At 44.5% G+C, this 20,689-nt stretch overlaps 1 protein-coding gene across 1 annotated transcript in view; it reads left to right on the top strand.

Annotated features, from left to right (window-relative positions):
- Positions 1-6,130: 6,130 nt before the first annotated feature.
- IL17RE (interleukin 17 receptor E) overlaps positions 6,131-20,689 on the top strand; it is a 61,967-nt gene continuing 47,408 nt past the window's right edge. Inside the window, exon 1 of the mRNA XM_073569646.1 lies at positions 6,131-6,654. Coding sequence (XP_073425747.1) covers positions 6,505-6,654 — 150 coding nt within the window. The 5' untranslated portion in view covers positions 6,131-6,504. The remainder of the gene's footprint in view (positions 6,655-20,689) is intronic.

Below are 20,689 nucleotides of genomic sequence, written 5' to 3'. Positions count from 1 at the left end.
AGTTCTAGTTACGCTTTTTACTCTTACATTACTTTTCGTCATTTCTAATACTGGAGAATCACTCCATGCTTTTATTTATGGCTCTGGAAATGTCATCCGTGTTCAGACGTCACGCTCGGTGACAGTCGTAAATGATTTTCCTTGTATAATTCGCCCGCACTGCACAAAAAATAACAAGGAGGTGAATGGAGAAACATTTATGCAATAAAACCTTAAATAGACACTTTTGACATTTCATTGTAAAACAGCTGATGGCCGGGATGGAAAAAGAAGGATCTGTTTCTACAGAGTGTCTGATTACAGCATTGCGGCTGTCAGGGCATGCTGGGAGTTGTAGTGTTGCATTAGCTGGAGAGTCACAGGTTGCAGACCACCATCCTACACTTCTCACTAAACGTGATAGAAAAGGTCATGTCTGAACCAGCAGAAGGTAAATGTGTCTCACTGACGAGTAACGTGTAGGTCGCAAATAAGCCGTGGGAGGAAAGCGCCTTCACAGTCAAAGTCATCTTATTTTTAATGTTTTTTTTCTCAAAGATGAGATTTCCTGTCCTGACAAACACAGAATCCATTATATTTATGACAGAAGGAATTATCCAAATATAATTTCATTCCAAGTTGATCTCAGAAGATTCGCTCTCACGGAAATACTCAGGCACGCTCCACCCCAGACCACGAAAGAAGCTGGGAAACCTATAGTGGTGTGCTGGTGAAAGGGCAAAGTCTGCACATCATGGGGGACGAGACGAGGGCAGCGTGTAATTCATCTGATACGGATATAGTAGAATCTATCTGTTATCTATCATCTATCTATCTATCTTTTATCTATATATCTATCATCTATCTCTCTATTATCTATTATCCATCTAATATATTGAAAAGGATATAACTTTTTACTATACAAAAAGTATCCTTGCTATATCATGCAGTGCTCGCTGTGTATACTGGCTCTTACCCCTTCTAGGGTGAATTCATCACAACATTGGCTTTAGGGTCACTACATTACGGTGATTGCTGACATATCATTTCTGGGAGTGTTGTAAAGAATCTTCCCCACCCAGTAATACTAACGATGGTGTCAACGCTCGGAGCTCCTGTAGTGATACACATACGGCCCTATAGGTAAGCGCTAAATGACGTCTGACGCTTCTCCTCCTCACGATCAACTACCTAATCATCTGGTTACCGTACTCCTCCACACATCTAGCAGGGCAGGAGACATCCTGGGATGACTGTAGGAAATATATACAGTATATCTTTGTACCGTGTTAGCTAGTAGAAGAATATTTAGCACTAGCTGAAGAGCCCGGCGCTGCCCAGGCATAGTAACTAACTACGGTTAGTTATAACAAATTATAATGATTATATATATATATATATATATATATATATATATATATATATATATATAATTCTGAGTGTATAGCCCCGCCCACTCCGCATAGCCACATTCACTATAATATCCCACAACATCCCGTCAGCCAGAGCCACCGGACTGCTACCACTAATATCCCACTTCATCCTGTCAGCCAGAGCCTTCGGAGTACTACCCCTAATATCCCACAACATCCCGTCAGCCAGAGCTACCTGACTACTACCCCTAATATCCCACAACATCCCGTCAGCCAGAGCTACCGGACTACTACCCCTAATATCCCACATCATCCCGTCAGAGCCACCGGACTACTACCCCTAATATCCCACATCGTCCCATCAGCCAGAGCCACCGGACTACTACCCCTAATATCCCACATCGTCCCATCAGCCAGAGCCACCGGACTACTACCCCTAATATCTCACATCATCCCGTCAGCCAGAGCCACCGGACTACTACCCCTAATATCCCACATCATCCCGTCAGCCAGAGCCACCGGACTACTACCCCTAATATCCCACATCATCCCATCAGCCAGAGCCACCGGACTACCACCCCTAATATCCCACATCATCCCGTCAGAGCCACCGGACTACTACCCCTAATATCCCTCATCATCCCGTCAGCCAGGGCCACCGGATTATTACCCCTAATATCTCACATCATCCCATCAGCCAGAGCCGCTGGACTACTACCCCTAATATCCCACATCATCCCGTCAGCCAGAGCCACCGGACTACTACCCCTAATATCCCACATCATTCCGTCAGCCAGAGCCACCGGACTACTACCCCTAATATCCCACATCATCCCGTCAGCCAGAGCCACCGGACTACTACCCCTAATATCCCACATCATTCCGTCAGCCTGGGGTCAGAACCAGAGCACTGAGTGGAACGGTCGTAACTTCCATACCGGGGATCCCTTTAAGAGAGGCCTGGCTTCAGAACCAGAGCGCTGAATGGATTTACCCTGACTTCCTTACCAATGATCCCTTTAATAGAAGCCTGGGGTGAAAATCAGAGCGCTGAGGGATTTACTCTAACTTCCATACCGGAGATCCTTTTAAGAGAGGCCTGGGGTCAGAACCAGAGCGCCGAGTGGAATTGCCCTAACTTCCTTACCGGGGATCCCTTTAAGAGAGCCTGGGATCAAAACCAGAGCGCTGAGTGGATTTGCCCTCACTTCCATGCTGGGGATCCCTTTAAGAGACCCTGGGGTCAGAACCAGAGCGCCGAGTGGAATTGCCCTAACTTCCATACTGGAGATCCCTTTAAGAGAGCCTGGGGTCAGAACCAGAGCGCTGAGTGGATTTGCCCTCACTTGCATACCAATGATGCCTTTAATAGAATCCTGGGATCAGAATCAGAGCGCTGAGGGATTTGCCCTAACTTCCATATAGGAGATCCCTTTAAGAGAGCCTGGGGTCAGTACCAGAGCATTTGAAGGCAATTGCCCTGGATTTCCATACCGGGGATCCCTTTAAGAGAGGCCTGGGGTCAGAACCAAAGCGCTGGATGGATTTGCCCTGACTTCCATACCGGGGATCCCTTTAAGAGAGGCCTGGGGTCAGAACCACAGAGCTGAGTGGAACGGTCCTAGCTTCCATACTGGGGATCCCTTTAAGAGAGGCCTGGGGACAGAACCAGAGCGCTGAGTGGAATTTCCCTAACTTCCTTACCAATGATCCCTTTAATAGACCCTGGAGTCAGAATCACAGCGCTGAGTGGAACGGTCCTAACTTCCATACCAATCATAGAATCATAGAATCGCAGAGTTGGAAGGGACCTCCTGGGCCATCTGGTCCAACCCCCTGCTCAAAGCAGGATTCGCTAAATCATCCCAGTCAGATGTCTGTCCAGCCTCTGTTTGAAGACTTCCATTGAAGGAAAACTCACCACTTCTCGTGGCAGCCTGTTCCACTCATTGATCACTCTAACTGTCAAAAAGTTTTTTCTAATATCTAATCTGTGTCTCCTCCCATTCAGCTTCATCCCATTGCTTCTAGTCTTTCCTTGTGCAAATGAGAATAAAGTTGATCCTTCTACAATGTGACAGCCCTTGAGATATTTGTAGAAAGCTGGATGGCCCCTTTAAGATGGGCCTGCGGTCAGAACAAGAGCGATTAGTGGAATTGCCCTAACTTCCATGCCAATGATCCCTTTAAGAGACCCTGGGGTCAGAACCACAGAGTGGAACGGTCCTAACTTCCATACCGGGGATCCCTTTAAGAGGGAAGATGTGCCTATGGAATGGAGGATGTGTGATGGGGATATGGGCAGGGAGGGGGGATTCATTTCTGTCATGTGTTCTCTGCTTCTTTCTGGGGGGCAGACAATGGCTGGGGGCTTATGTTCCCGGGGATGCTAGATTTCTCCCACCTGGTCAGTGTCTGCTGAGGTGTTGAGGAGTGGGAAAACTGTTGCTCACAGCAACCAATCACAGCTTAACTTCTTTTAAACAGCGCTGGTGAAATGAAAGATGCTTAGTGATTGGTTGCAAGGGAAACTGTTGTTCATAGCAACCAGTCACAGCTCAGCTTCTTTTTTAACAGCTCTGGTGAAATGAAAGATGCTTTGTGATTGATTGGTGATACACACACACACACACATACATACATGCAATTTTATATATATAGATTGAGAGTCCTCAGTGGTTGATACCTTTTAATGGCTAACTGAAAAGATAGTAACACATTGCAGCTTTCCAGACTACTCAGGTCTCTTCATCAAGCTAGACTAATACAAAATCTGAGGCTATGTGCTCACGCTAGCGTTTTTAAACGCTCAGGAAAAGGATCCCCTTCCCAGAAAACGCGCGTCTTTTTTCTGCGCGTTTCTTGCGCGTTTTTTGCAAAAAGCAGCGCGTTTTTGACGCGTTTTTTGACGCGCATTTTCTGGGAACATTGGGGAAGGCTAAAAGCGATTCCTGAGTGGTTAAAAACGCATGCATTGGCACAAAAAGCCAAAAAAGCATGCAAATTAATTTAAAGCACCTTGTAAGCGTTTCTGCAGCGTCTGAGCCAGCACAAACGCTGCGGAAACGCTTACAAAAACGCAACGTGGGCACACAGCCTGAAGAATCACAGATTTATACACAAAACAGCACAGAAATAACGCAATAGATAAGACAAGTGATGTGAAGCGGAATTGTCATTGTGGGAGAGGGGTAAACATAAATATTGGAACAGTTCATAGATAAGGAGTGTGAAAGTTTTATTGCCCTCTGATTGGGGTCTGATTCTGTGTTGTGTGATGACCCCAGAAGGTCTGAAGAGCAAATTCCTTAATTGATGTAAAAAGACATACAGTAAATCCATGCCACACATGCATTCCTGCACCGAGTGTGTCAAAAGTTGTCAAATTTACACTCCCAGACTCTCCTGTCCCTCTGAGACTTGAAGTTACCCTCTCTCTCTCTCTCTCGTCGTGTTACTTTAAATTTCATGCACTAGCGACTAAAAGCGGATCCGTTTGTGACAAAACGGAAACAGATCCATTTTTTTACACTCTGGCGGATTTTGACTGACGCCAGAAAACTGAAATGTGAAAAAGGCCTTAGCAACAGAAACAGCACCACCTTTATCCATAGGCTGTGCCTGGTATTGCAGCATTCTAGTCAGTTGCAATACCAGACTCCAGCCATGAAAAAGAGTGGCGCTTTTTTTTCTTTTTTTGAGAAACTGAATATTACAATCGGATATGTTACTTAACACCTTCATGACCAGTGGATTTTAAGTTTCTGCATTTTTGTTTTGTTTCTTTCCCACATTCCAAGAGCCATAAATGTATTATTTTCCCACTGCTATACAGTAGCTGTACGAGAGCATGTATTTTACAGAACGTGTTGGAGGTTAAGTCACTTCACCATAAAATAAACTGAAAAATGAAAAAGTAAAATTCCAACTGCAGTGAAATGGTGGAAAAAATAAAAATAATTCAGAAATTATTCAAAAAATAATAATAAATTAATTTAATTTTTTTTTTACTGTTTTGATCGCTTATTATAGCATTTTTTGGCGGAGGCACAGTGTATAAGAGATGGTGATTTTTGCTGTATTTATTTTTTCTTTGCTTTACAGCGTTTATAGCGTTTATAGCATAGATGAAATAATTTTAGATTTTCCGTTTTGGACTTTTTCCAGAAGTGGTGATACCAAATTTGTATGTTTTGTTTATTTATTTTTAAACTAGAAAAAGGGGAGTGAGTTGAATATATGCTGCTCCTTACACCAGCATCCGGGGTGTGATGTACAGGGATTAGAAAAAGATGACTACTTTAAAATAAAAAAAAAAAACAGCGCCACTCCTGTGAACAGGTTGTTTGTGGTATTGCAGTTCAGCACCATTTACTTTAATAGAGCTGGACTGCAATACCACACACAAGCCATGGACAGAGGTGGCGCTGTTTCTGTAAAAAAAGGAAGCCATCTTTTTCACCCTTTCAAGGGTCATTTCCTATTATTTTTATATATAACTCTTGCCTGGGATCAGGGGTGTAACTACAATAGGTGCAGAGGTTGCAATTGTACCTGGGCTCCAGTGCTCCATTGCCTAGGGGCCCAAAAAGGCCCTTTGGCCTATATAAAAAGACCAATGCTATTAAAGACTTGCAATAATTGGGGCCCCGTTGGAGCCTTTGCATTGGGGTCCATGAGCTTCAAGTTACCCCACTGCCTGGGATAAGTGATGGAGTGGGGGCCCCCACTGCCTGGGATAACTGATGGAGTGGGGGCCCCCTGGGTGCAGTGCGGCCACAGGCAGGTAGGGTTCATCTCTGGGAGAGGCCTGCCGCCAGGAAAGGTATTGTGCAAACACATAACACACAGGCAGGAGTGGGTGGAAGAGCTCAGTACCCAGGAGGGAGGTGTAGAAGCCTGAGGAGGAGCAAGCACAGCTCTACAGGGTGGTGACAGCGATGTAGAAAGGTGACAAACTAAAAAATGTGGCTGGGCCGGCTGCACCATGCCACTGAGTGAGGCCGCCTGCAGGGAGGACATACAGGGTACACTGAGTAAGGCTGTAGGGAGGACAGACAAGGGGCACCAAGCTGCTCCCACATTATGGGGCCTGAACGCTGTGTCCAAGTGGGATAGCTGCAGTCCGCAATGAACTAAACCAGCGGAATCCATGGGGAGTCTGGGACCAAGGAATTGTCTTTCGCTCGTCTTCCTCACCCTGGGACTACTACTCCTGTTAAACGTCAGCCGAGGGCAGGATTCTTGCTCCGAGGAGGAAAGTGGAGTTGAAATTTTTGGGAAAGATGTCTCCGCCAACTTTGTAAGAATTGTTGTTGTTAACTTTTTTTTTGGGATGTGTGAGTATGTGTATATAGATGCAAAGATGGATGTGATATAGTACAAATAGATAATGTGGATAGATGTAATATACTATAGATTAATAGTTTATAAAAATAAAACAATCTAAAGTATATCATATCGATCCTCATATCTTAATAGTTATCTATGTATCTAGCTATAGTATGTGCTATATAACATCTGTTATCTGTCCATCCATCCATCCAATATCCATCTACCTATCTATCTATCTATACACATGCTCCCCCTTGTCAACAAGTTGTTTACAACCTGTCGTACCCATCTGTTATAAAACTACAACTCCCAGCCTGCTGGTCGGACCCTGGTTAATAGATAATTAGATGCTATAGATAAAAACAAAAAACATAAAAAAAACAATGCTATCTAGCAGGGTCCCACCAGCACACTGGGAGTTGTAGTTTTACAATAGCTTGAGTTCGGCAGGTTGTACAACGAGTTGGTAACTAAGGGGAACGTGTATGGATAGATTAGATAGATAGATAGATAGATATGAGAAGGATAGATGTGCTATACTGCTGATAGATTTCTTTTTTTATAGAATCTATACAGCAGAGAGCTGCCAACATGCTGGGATTTGTAGTTTTAGGGTATGTGCACACGTTGCGGACTGTTGTGCGGAATCGCGGAATCTGGATCTCTTGTCAGAATCCGCAGGTCAAAATCTGTTCGTTTTTTATGCGGATTTCTAGCAGATTTTGTGTGGATTTCACCTGCGTTTTTACACCTGCGGATTCCTATAATGGAATGGGTGTAAAAACGCTGTGGAATCCGCACAAAAAATTGACATGCTGTGGGATAAAAAAAAAAAACCGCTGCGTTTCTGCGCTGATTTTTCTGCAGCATGTGCACAGCAAATTTTTTTCCCCATAGTACAACATTGTACTGTAAATCACTTGAGGATCTGCAGCCAATCCGCAACGTGTGCACACAGCCTTACAACAGCTGGAATGCTGCAGGCTGCTGACCAAGATAATTTATTAATTTATTTGTATATTTAGACAGATAAAAAAGTAGCCAGTTATCAGTTACGCTATATTCATTATATGTAGTGCATTTGTTTATTTTTATTTTTTTTGTGAAACATCACATATCTGGTTTTGCACTGAGATTGTTATGTATGACTGTATGGCACATGCTATCACAAAACGCAGAATTTAGCGGGGTCGTGATATTAGCTTTATGTTGACAGCTGCGTCCGTTGTCTGAAGGGGTTTCCAATATGTAAAGTTCTCTAGACGTTTAAGGCCATGTGCACACGATGCAGATATTTAGCGGATCCGCAGCGGATTTTACCGCGCAGAAACGTTGCATATCCGCATTGTGATGTACAGTAACATGTTAGTCAATAGAAAAAAAAAACGCTGTGCGGACGCTGCGGATTTTTCCGCGCGGTTTTCCTGTGGTTCAAAATATGCAGCATGTCACTTCTTTTGTGCGGTTTTCCACCTGCTCCGTTCTCCAAATCCGCAGGGGAAAACAGCACAAGAACCGCAAGAAAAAAGGAAGAAATCCGCAGGAAAAATGTAGGTCATTTGACCTGCGGTTTTCTTCCATTCTGCACGGAAAAATCCGCAGGGCTCAAAACTCCGTCTGCACTTAGCCTAAGGCCGATAGTCTAATATCTCAGTCTGGCTCAGCTCATCCCCAGGAAGATGTGAACTTGGGTCGTCCATGCTGGGTTTAGCCGAGTGTACGAAAAATCGCCTTATGTACAGACAGAAAAAATGGCCGATTTTCATCCGTATTCCATCCATAAGTGCATTTTTTAAATCTGTACTGCATCTGTTTTTATAAATCAATAGTTAAGAAATGGACCTGATCAAAAACAGTTTTGAATATTAATAGTGACAACGTATCTGTAAAAATCGGATATAGAATGGATGTACGTTTTTCTGCACCTATAGACGTGAATGGGCAATTGTCACCCGAAATACAGAAGACGAGCGCCTGCTACAGCTTTCTCTGATGAAAACACTCATCTGAACGGCCTTATTCATTAATAATTGGTCTACTTGCGGTTTTTTTTTACTGCTTCTATTGATTCATTAGTGAAATACAGAGTATTTCCTCAAGCAGAAACGCCTGAAGAATTGACATGTTGCTTCTTTTTCTATTTTTCCCTGTGCATTATATGCGAGTTTACCCGGTAAGTGATGCTTATTTCAAGAGTACTTGGAGCTTTTTTTTTTTTACGTGGAATTTGGAGCGGATTCTGCTTCAAAATCCAAATGAAAAACTGCTTCAAATACTCATCTGGCTGATTTCGCCTGTGAAGCACGGCCTATGGCGCACATGGCGCTAATTTTCCCCCAATTCTTTCCCCACTTGGAAAAACAATTAGGATATCAATCCTTGAGATGTTTTTGCTTAAAAAAAGACCCCAAACCTCCCAAATTTGACTGCTGAATAAATTGAAGCAGAAAAAAAACCTCATAAACAAAGTTGCGACAAAACACGCCAAAAAATGGCTGTCATTTTAACTAAGCTATAATGGGTACAGCTGCACCATAGCCCTGGTGGCAGAAGGGGCCCAACATCCCCTCTGCCACATAAGAAGACATTAGGATTATATATGGCACATGGAAGTGCGGGCCACTACGGAGATACACCTCTGCGGCTTGTCACAGGGATATTCCCTTTACTTTCCTGAACGGCACACTATTATTTGGTACAAATATAAAAGTGAAGGCCGTATAATAGGCCGTACACCGGCCCTGTACCCAAATTGCTTCAACATGTAGCAGTAGTTAGAGGCTTTTGCTTGATAAAGGCCTCGTTGCCTATAGCAACCAATCAGAACACAGCTTTTTTTTCATAATCTGCCCTGGAAAAATGAAAGCTGTGCCCTGATTGGTTGCTATGGGCATCAAGAGCAAGATTAGTTTTGGTTACTAGGGGAACTGTGGCTGTCGGGGGCCTATGTTTATGTGCATTGTTATACCCTGTCCATATGGCCCTGAGAAGTCTCAGGTGTGTGTAAAATATATTGAGGCGTAATAAAGAAAATGTACACAGAGGGCGGAGGAATTTCCCTCCATATAAAGGATGAGTTGGTGATTATCACGTCTACTTCTGAGAACTTTATATATAGGGTGTGCGTTTCATCCTAAAACAAAGGCTTAGACACAACATTTAAAGAAGAGCCGTCTATGTCTGCCGCAGTAAATAACTGCATGTAATTACAGATCTGTCAAGTTTAGTTCTTCGAAGTCTCCATTGTGCCTTTCCTCTGTTGTTCCTCCTGGAAATGGACCATCGGGCTGCTACTATCGCTCCTGTTAGCAGATTGTATTCTATGGGATGCACTACATTAAGCCATTCCCGACACAGGACGGAATAGCACATCCTATGTTGGGTTCATGAGTGTGGAGCGGGCTCAGGAGCTGAGCACGCTGTACACACATCACAGCCGGCACACGTTAAACAGAGGCCATCCGCCGCTAACGGCAGCTCCGATCGCGGTTTAACCCTTTAAATGTTGCTATGTCTGACAACTCCGTTGGGCTTCTGTTTTTGTGCCCATCACCTACCGCCACCTCCACACGTTGAAGACCCACATGGCAGCCATATTGGTGCTCCAATAATTGTTTCATCAGGTACTTTTTCTGCCGCCAGGACACAAGTGAAATCTAGGCATCACAAGGATGAATAAAGCGGTCCACAGTAAAAATAGATAAAATGCAACTTTACCACATCGACGATCCTTAGAGCAGAATCCACATCATCCCGAATCCTCCCTCTCCGTCCCCCTTCCAGTATTGGTGTATTCATTCAATGATATTGCTATCGGTCCTGCTGAGATCAGTAGTTCTACAAGTGATCACCGCACACAATATTGGCAAAAGAACAACTAGGCATTGGGTGGTGCTGCCAGACAATTAGCTTTGCTTTATATTTAGGTTTCGCCTGTGGGTTTGCCCCTGGAAGAAGCTGACGGATGAATCCCTTGGTCGGGTAGAAGCTGGCATGCCAAGTGTTTGACATACAAACACATAAAAAGTATGTCAAACTCGCAGAACAGCATCTTTTATCAAACCCTAGGTTTCGCCTATCAGCTTCCTCTTGGGGCAAACCCACAGACAAAGCCAAGTAGAAGATGGTGTGTTATGTGTTTGGCCTTATAATTTTTATGTGCTTTTATCTCATTTATTTTTGTCTGACAATACTGCTCTAAGTCCATTTGTTCTTTAAGGGAAACTCATGACAGTATTGTGGGCAGTGATCGCTTGTGGAACTACAGATTTCAGCAGGTCTGATAGCAACATCATTGGATGAATACATTGATATTGGAAATATTTTTTTTCCTTGTTTCAGTAGATTGTATGGTAAACTGAATGGTTTATTGATCAGCATTTAAAACAGAGTTTCTTCAAAAAATAGCACCACCCCTGTCCACAGGTTGTGTTTGGTACTGCAGCTCAGACCCTTTCACTTCAATGGAGCTGCAATACCAAAAATACAACTCATGAGCATGTGCGGTGCCATTTCTGGAGGATATACGCCATGTTTCTTTCTCCTAAGTTTGGTCATCCCCTGTAAAACTGAAGTTGTGAAGTAAATGTTCTAATAATTGGGCTTTTAGGGGGAACCGCATATTGATATTTCTCTCCATGTTATTTTCATCTCTTCAGGCAACCTATGTTTTTGGAGATTATTTTCACACCTGTCACAATGAACAAAAGTTGGGGTTTTTTTTTTTGCGTGGTGGCGTGTTACATTCCCAGTGTGTATTGTGTTACCACTTGTGCTGTGTCAGCGGCGAAACGTGACCAGTTTAGAAACTTGCGTGAGACACAGCAGACTATACGGAGATAGAAGGTTTTGGTTACTTTATTGGTCTTTTCCATGCTAATGGGGTGTAAATAAAATTCCAACCTTAGGCTGGGTTCACATTGCGCTAATGGCAATGCACTGACGGCATCCGCTACTTAGCGGCACTAAGGCTACTTTCAGACTTGCGTTATGAGGCGCAGCGCAGGGCCGCCCCCGGACGCGCCTCCGCCGGTCAGCTCCTCCTATGGGCACATGACGCTGCATGCGACCAGCGTACCCTATATTTAGCGTTGGGTACGCTGGCCGTGCGCTGGTATGTTTTTGCCAGCCCATGCACCCTTTTGACGCTGCACCGACGTGCGCCAAACGCAATATGTTGCATATTTGTGCACTCGGCGCAGTGCAAAAAGGGCGCATGCGCCGGCAAAAACATACCAGTGCACGGCCAACGTACCCAATGCTAAATATAGGGTACGCCAGTCGCATGCAGTGTCATGCGCCCATAGGAGGAGGCGTGGCCGGGGGCGGAGCTTAGGCTGGTTTCACATTAGCGCTTTTTAAGCGCACGCACGGCCGGGGGTAGCTCCGCCCCCGAGCCGGCTCTCTGCCCGGCGTGCCCGCTCCTTGCTTGTAGCGCCGCCTCCTAGCGCACAGCGGCGCCTGCGATCGGCGCACCCTATCTTTAGCATAGGGTGCGCAGATCGTGCGCAGGCTGTGCGCTAGTTGCGCTTTGACCTGCGCTGCGCACTTTTGACGAAAAGTTTGATTTTGGCGCGCACGGCGCACCGTCAAAAGTGCGCAGCGCAGGTCAAAGCGCAACTAGCGCACAGCCTGCGCACGATCTGCGCACCCTATGCTAAAGATAGGGTGCGCCGATCGCAGGCGCCGCTGTGCGCTAGGAGGCGGCGCTACAAGCAAGGGGCGGGCACGCCGGGCAGAGAGCCGGCTCGGGGGCGGAGCTACCCCCGGCCGTGCGTGCGCTTAAAAAGCACTAATGTGAAACCAGCCTTACCAAGGATGGCGCTTATGGACAGGATACCATAGTCTGCTGCGTTCATCTTAATAGGGTTGAGGAGCCGACATATTGGGGCTCATGATCTAATTTCCCTGTTTGTCTTTGGAGTTGTGGAAGGAATCCGGAGAACCTGTAGGAAACCCACACAAACACGGGGAGAACGTACAAACTCCTTGCAGATGTTGTTCTTGGTGGGATTTGAGCCCAGGACCCCAGCGCTGCAATGCTAACCACTGAGCCATCTTGCTGCTCTTCTTTTCTTAGCATTAGATGGTCCATGAGACTGGGGTTGAGCGTCCCGCCAGCGCCCATGGTGTTAATATCAGACATATTCTCAGTTTGCTGACATCTCACTATGTAAAGTGATACAATGTTTCTTGTTCACATTTGTATTATCAAATATCGCTTGTTACATAAACTTCCAGCATCACTTCCCCGTTTGTGATGGCTTTATGATTCGGGTTGTCGCCTAACCCCTTTAGGGCCGTGTATAATACTACGCTGCGGAGCCTGAGAGATTAGGCAGAATCATCAGATGGGTTTTCTTAGAAACCCGCCACCGACAGTAACCAGATCTCTGTGGTGGTGAATGTAGGCTGCAGTTCTTGCCCTATATTTTAGCCTTTCTCAGGAACTTTGGGTTTTAGTACCTGGAAACCGATCACAACGTTTACGAGTAAATTCTAAAATATGTAATTTTACAATTTTATGCCGTCGCTACCGAGATCTCGTTAAAGGGAAGATGCAGCAATTTTTAATTTTGCATGAATAATTATTGATTATATAATCAATTATTTTAATGCAAAATTAAATGTGCAACATTAATTATTTTTTATTTATTATCTCTACTGTTTGTAGGGTTAGCAAGAAGAGGGGTTAGAAAAGTGGAGGAACACATGGCTGCAGGATCAGACTACACAGAGTTTGTCTGTTACCATGGAGAAACTGAGGCTTGGTGAACATAAGTCAGATTAAGAATGGACCAAATATTCTGCAACTTGTAGAAATTGTAGTGTATTGGATGTCGCAATCCTAAAAGTCATTATCGGATCTTTAACGAACCTTGCCACATGATGTGGGATAAGAAGCCAAGCCAGACACATGTTTCGGGGTGTTTGCCCCTCATCAGGGCAAAGCAGGCGATCTGATTTGGCTGGGTGGAAATGTTCCATTAAGTTTGTGTCTTTCCACACCTTACGTGTGTGAACCTGACGTTTAAAAGACCTTAAAGGGAACCTGTCAGTTTATTAATGCTGCTCAAACCATGGGCGCCATGACTCACAGCTTTGCTGAACTATGGCAGCCAGGTATGCTTTTTTTTCAAAAATTCTCCTGCATTTCATAAAACAAAAGTTTAGAGAATCAGCTGAGGACTATAGGAAGAGAAAAGGCTAGTCCAGTGAGGCATTCACCTGGCATCTCCCTGCACCACTCTCGCTCATTGACAGGTCTCTCCCGATATACACACATGGAGACACCTGCCAATGAACTAGAGCGGTTTGGGCAGCAAGAAACAACTGACAGGTTCCCTTTAAAAATTGCAGTCACCAAATAACTTTGAGATTCAAGTTGTGAAAACTGATTACAGTGGAGTTAAAGTGTAACCTGATGAACCTCCTGCAGAATGTCTGCGTATATTCTAGCTCCTACCTCCATAGAATGTTACAAGCACCAACTGTCATCTCTTATCTCAATAATGGGAAAATATGTATTCATTGAAGACGGATTTTACAGCTTTTACCCCCCGAATTGACATTGAATCAGATCAGGGGGCGAAAGAAGCGGATTTCTCTGATAAGATATATTACAAAGTTACTTAGTCCTTTGTGTACTATTGATTTATAAAATACAAATTAGAAGGGTGGCTACTCTGTAATGATTGAAAGGTGATGTCTTTTCTTTTCCGTACCACTGCCTTCTTCTATTGTGCCCCCCATAAAACAATAGCTCCCACAAAGTAGCGTCCCCCACAATAAAGCGGTGCTCTGTGTAATAATATCCCCTTCGAGGACACAGACACATTTGGGTTTCTTGCTTATAGACTTATTGACCTTTTGAATCTTTCAGTCATTTCAAGAACTGAAACAATTGATGAGTATCAGACTGTGAAAAAACCGAGGGATCGCCGTCCTCCCTCCAAGGGCTTTACGGAACATTACTGACAACCTTACGGCGTCACCCGTGCGACAGTCACTAATCTGCACAAGTCCATCGATCCCCTTTCTGCGGTGGGGGGGGAGTTTGCACTCTGACACTGCCTGTGACATGCGGCATGCTGCTGCACCATGCGCAGTCTGTCGCCTCTCCTGAGCATTAGATCTGCAGCAGCACTGCCGACAATCTATATAACAGCGGCGTCTGATGATTGGGATCTGATCTCGCCTGCGTAGGTCAAACATTGACATTCGATGTAATATGACGTTTTAGTTGCTTCGTTTTTGACAGTTTCGCCCTTGTTTGCATTTAGGGCAATTCAGAAAAATTCCTACATGGAAACCATCAACAGGTAGCAGTTGACGGATCTGATTTCTTTTAATAACGTTTCAATAATAGTATGTATATATTAGTGATATATGGATTATTAACACTTTAAAAGTGCAAGGAAATTACATAAAAAAAGTCTGTTTTTTTTACTTTTTTTTTTTTCTTTCTTTTTTTAGAAACAGCACCACACCTGTGCGTAGTCTCTAGCAGGTATGACTGCATTCAGATGAGCTACAATAATAGACACAACCTGAGGATAAGGGTGGCCCTTATATTAGAAGGCAGCAGCCATGTTTTTATAATTTCCTACAAACCTGCCAATACCCTTTGTAGTTCTGCTTATTAAAGGGAACCAGTCAGCATGCCAATGTATATAGAACTAGTCTTATGGCTGTGTAGAGGCTCCAATAAAAATATTCTATTTTTTTTTTTTTTTGCAGAGATGCAATGTGCCAATCATGAGATATCTAGAGTAAAAAGTCATATGCAAATGAGGCTGGATGTGCACTAGGGGCATGCCTATGGATTGGGACGGCTTCTTCCTAGTGCTGACAGGTTCCCTTTAACTCGTGAATATCTAATACTAGCTGAAGAGCCCGGCGTTGCCCGGGCATAGTACCCAACTGTGGGTCCTGCTCTCTCCCTTAACAGCCCCGCTCTCCACCCGCCATCATGCTCTCTCCTTCCACAGCCCCGCTCTCCACCCGCCATCACGCTCTCTCCTTCCACAGCCCCGCTCTCCACCCGCCATCACGCTCTCCCCTTCCACAGCCCCGCTCTCCACCCACCGTCCCATTCTATCCCTCCGCAGCCGCGCTCTACATCCTTGGCCCGCTGTCCCTCCACAGCCCCGCTCTCCACCCACCGTCCCATTCTATCCCTCCGCAGCCGCGCTCTACATCCTTGGCCCGCTGTCCCTCCACAGCCCCGCTCTCTCCCTCCACAGCCCCGCTCTCCATGCACCGTCCTGCTGTATCCCTCCGCGTCCCACTCTGATGCTTCGTGTTTGGTTGGTGATACACACACATACATACATACATTCACTTTTATATATAGAGATACGAGGCTGGCCTATGGAGAAAATAAAGCCTTATATAATGTGCTTTAGGCTGGTTTCACACTAGCGTTTTTTTGCGCTGCGCTGCGTGTGCAGTCCAAACGCATACAAAAAACACATCAAGCATTTTGCATGCATTTGCTTATTTTATGCGCATGCGTTTTAACCAGTTTGACTCTTAAAACGCATGCGATTTTAAACGCTGACGTGCAACAGGGTGTGTCCGGTGCGCACTGCAAAAAACGCATGCGCACAAAAATGCTTACAAACACTAGACATTGCGCACCCATGTTAAACATAGGGTGCATTGCGCATGTATGCACACGCAGCGCAAAAAACCGCTAGTGTGAAACCAGCCTTAGAATTATCCTGCTTACTGACAGTTTCCAGATTTTTTTTTTCTGTATTTCAAAGAGGAGTATAGATACCAAAGATGTAGTGATGAGCCGGTGAATCACCGCGTAGTTGTAGGTGGGGATCGGTGCGGCTCCTACATGTTGCAGCTCATCGTTGAGCTTTTCCCGCGAATAGCCCTGATATAAAGCGCAGGCGTCATCCAATAATTGACCCAGTTCCACCAGTTCTGTTTACAGCCCGTCTCTAGGAGAGAACGTCAGGATTTTATTTTCTTTTTTTTTCCTTGTTGGAGGCAGATGCAAAACAGTTTCTCGAAATGTCGTCATCTGCCTTTTTATAGAATTTTCATAAGGAAGTCACCGACCGCTCGGTCGTCCCTTAAAGGGATTGTCCCTTTTCAAAAAAACTTCGGCTTGTTGTAAAAAAAAACAAAACAAAACAACTACTTAGAAAAAAAAATGCTGGTTTCGCTGGGTTTTTGTTGTCTCTTGTGCATGCTGATAAAAAAACGTGATGCAACTTCCTTAGGTTTTTGCTGCGTTTTTGCACTTACTCATTGCTTTCTATGGGTGTAAAAAAAAAAGCTGCAAAAATGCTGAAAGAAGTGACATTCTGCAGTTTTTCAAATCAGTCAGGAAAAAAAAAGTGTGTGTGCATGAGATTTCTGACATAGCTTTTACTCGTACCGTAAAATGCAGCTTACAATTTGCATTAAAAAGAATGCAGCAAAAACGCACGGTGTGAACAGAGCCTTATTTCCCTTTCCCTACTTAAACATTGGGGTCTGGTAATTTTTCGGCATCGGAGGCGCTTCTACATGTCTTGATCCTGACTCAGCCAGGAGAATTACGGAATTTTCCATCAGGTTGTCAGAATGTTCAGACGGCGACTTTTGCAGTAAAATGATCATAAATTTATTGGAAGTTGAACCGGGAAATTGAAGTCTGCAGCTTATGGTCAGAGCCTGGTTTATGGCGCCATCACCGGATGATCTTAACCCCTGGTTAGAAGTGTGTTGGGGTCACATAGCTCCTGAAAGGGGTCTGATTTTTAATCTTCGCCGTCTGCCTCTAAGTTTTGTTCACCGTTGAATTAAAAAAAAACTATTAAAAAAACACTAACTAAAGTGGTGTCCAGTGTAAAAAAAGAAAAAAAAAAGAAAAAACATAGCTGCTTTCTTCTATAAACAGCGCCACCTCTGTCCATGGGTTGTGTCCGGTATTGCATGTCATCTCTATTGAAATGAATGGAACTGAGCTGCAATACCACTAACAACCTCTAGATAGGTGTGGCGCTGTTTCTTAAAGGACACAGACATGTTTTTCTATTTCTTTGTTTGTCTTTTGTCACGGCACCTGAGATTTTGATGGCCGCTTATGTGAAAATCCATTGCACTCGTCCTTGGAATTTAAAAAACAAAAGTTTTTAGAATTTTTTGAACTTCATTCCGGTAGTTTAAGGAGTTTCATACGGCTGCCCTGCGATACCACTAACAGCCTTTAGACTGGTGTGGTGCTGTTTTTTAAAGCTGATGCTCCGTTCATTGTGTAGTGGCCATTGCTCGGTACTGCAACTCAGCTCCTATTAAAATACATACGACCTGAGCTGCAGTACCTGAGTTTGGCCACTACACAGTGTATGGCGCTGTCACGCGTTGGCGCCATTCTCTGTTTATATCTGGGGCTAAAAGCAGCTGATCGGTTGGGGTGTCGGATATAAGACCTCCACCGACCCAATATTAACCCTTTATCCTATGTCGTAGGCCATCCATACAGTAAGCCCGGGCAACCCCTTTAAATAAAGGTATTGCGCTATACGTTCCCATCTGATAATAAAGAAATAATGAATGTTTCCTCTTGGGCGAGTCGCCATCATCCTCATCTAGAATAATTAGCCAATTACTTTTTTTAAATTTAATCTGTTGCTAATTTACTCCTCTACCTGTTGTCGCTGTTGTGCAAAAGAGGCTACACACCCACTGGTCTCACCCGGGCACAGGGCATAGGTTATACCAGACTTATGGGGTGGTAGAGGTGGCTCAGGACCAAGACAGATGGCTGCCAGGGGGTAGGAGATCCCTCTACTGTCTTACATTAAAGGGCCAGTACCCTTAGAACTTAGAAGGCATCAATCAAAAATCACTGGATACCATGTAATGCCTTATTTCCCCAGCGGTGGTGCCATAGGGAGATTGAATACTTGCTGCAAGGTGGTCTCATGTGAGATCATCAGGTGCAGAGCAGTATGTGATCAGATTATTTTTGCCCAAGCTTTAAAAAAAATGTTAAGGAAATCTGTAAGCTGTTTTTTTGCGATTTTTATCTGAAAGCAGCATAATAAAGAGGAGGACCTGATTCCAGGGCTGTATCACTTACTGGACTGTGTGTTGTAGTTTCAATACAATCAGCGTTTTATCAGAAGGAGATTATTACTGTAGGACTAGGTGTCACGTTCAGGCCGGTCCAGCGAATCTGTATAATCCCGCCCCCACCACTGATTGGCAGATTGCTGACATTGTACAGAGGTAGCTACCAATCAGTGGTGTGGGCGGGGTTATACACGGCTCAGCATACCAAGCTCTGCCACATCTACAGCACAGAAAACAGGGATTGTACTGAAACTACAGCAAGCAGCCCAGTAAGTGATACATCGCTGGAAGCAGGATCTCTTGCCCTATAGTATGCTGCTTTCAGATTACACAGGAAAAACCTGCTCATGGATTCTATTTAAAGTAGTTGTCCAATCTACTTTGGTCACCGCTCCTGAATATTGACAGTACAGACCGGTGCGGGGACTCTGGATCAGAGTTGAGCTTGCATGGTGTATACCCAATAGCTTGCAAGCATGCACTTTTTTCCTAGTGAAGCGGCCACCTCTGACAGACTGCAGAGGTGGCCGGTAACCTAGGCAATAAGCTGTAAACAATAAAATTAGAAATCTCTCAGTTTTTGATGTTTAATAACTGGTATAAATTAATGCTGGAACATCTGGAGAGCTCAGTCCGCTTACTTCTCGCTCAAGTGGAACATCCTGTGCAAAAGCGAACAAACAGCAATTAATACACAATGCCGCAGCTAATTCCAAAACAAACTGCTCCTTCCTGCACCCCGGCCGCCTGTGCCAATTATCCGGATAGCTGAAACCAAAACAAAGTGTGTGCCACCGTATTATGACTGTCCTCAGGGCTAAGTACAAGCTGGGCAGGGGGCACCTAATAACTGCTCATGTGATTAATTCCTCTACTGTTCACTGGATCATACAAGAGTAAAAAAAGCAAAAACAGCAACAGCGCCACCCTTGTCCATAGGCTGTGTCTGGTAATGCAGCTTAATCCCTTAAAGGGAACCTATCATAATGATATTTTTTTGTAGAGATCCAAGGTTCCAGTTATGCAAAATCTAGTGTAAAAGTTATATGGAACTGTACCGAGGTTGTGTCAGGAAGAGTCAATCCAAGTGCACTGACACACCCCCAGTGCACTTCCACTCCAATTTGCATATGGCTTCTAGGCTAGATTTCTCATGAGCGGCATATCGGATCTCTACAAGAAAGTGATCATTTTTATTGGGGGATGCTCAGCTATACCACCATATCACTACTGCCATATGTAAAAACGTGCTGAATGGCTCCCTTTAAATGAGTGGTGCTGAGTCTGTGGCTAGGGATGGTGTCATGTCAGGATGATTGCAAGAGATAAGTGGATGCCCAGCAATTCAGCAGCTGCCATAGGTATTTGGTTTATATATATATATCTTTTTTTTTTTTCATAAACTTGGACCTCGATTCATCAGTGTCAGAAAACTGGTGTGAAACTGTCACAAATTGTGCTAAATTGTCTTGAGGAATTGACCTCCTAGAAGTGATTCTGTAGGTCACCAGTGGCCATAACCAGTGGCCATACCAGAGGCGGACACAGACTGCAGAGGGCCCCTGTGCAAGAAATTTTCCTGGCCCCCCCCAATACTGCAACAAATATGAGTAAACATATAGGTTGTATGAGCACGGGACTATGGGATGGCGGATATGTATGATGGGTATATGGGCACGGGACTATGGGATGGCGGATATGTATGATGGGTATATGGGCACGGGACTATGGGATGGAGGATGTGTGATGGGTATATGGGCACGGGACTATGGGATGGAGGATATGTATGATGGGTATATGGGCATGGGACTATGGGATGGAGGATGTGTGATGGGTATATGGGCACGGGACTATGGGATGGAGGATGTGTGATGGGTATATGGGCACAGACTATGGGATGGAGGATGTGTGTGATGGGTATA

The sequence above is a fragment of the Dendrobates tinctorius genome, unplaced genomic scaffold (genome assembly GCF_039654945.1).
Source record: "Dendrobates tinctorius isolate UK_male_01 unplaced genomic scaffold, ASM3965494v1 ptg000027l, whole genome shotgun sequence".
Classification (NCBI taxonomy): domain Eukaryota; kingdom Metazoa; phylum Chordata; class Amphibia; order Anura; family Dendrobatidae; genus Dendrobates; species Dendrobates tinctorius.
Note: the sequence above shows the minus strand (reverse complement) of the source record. Positions and strands in the feature narration are given on the sequence as shown.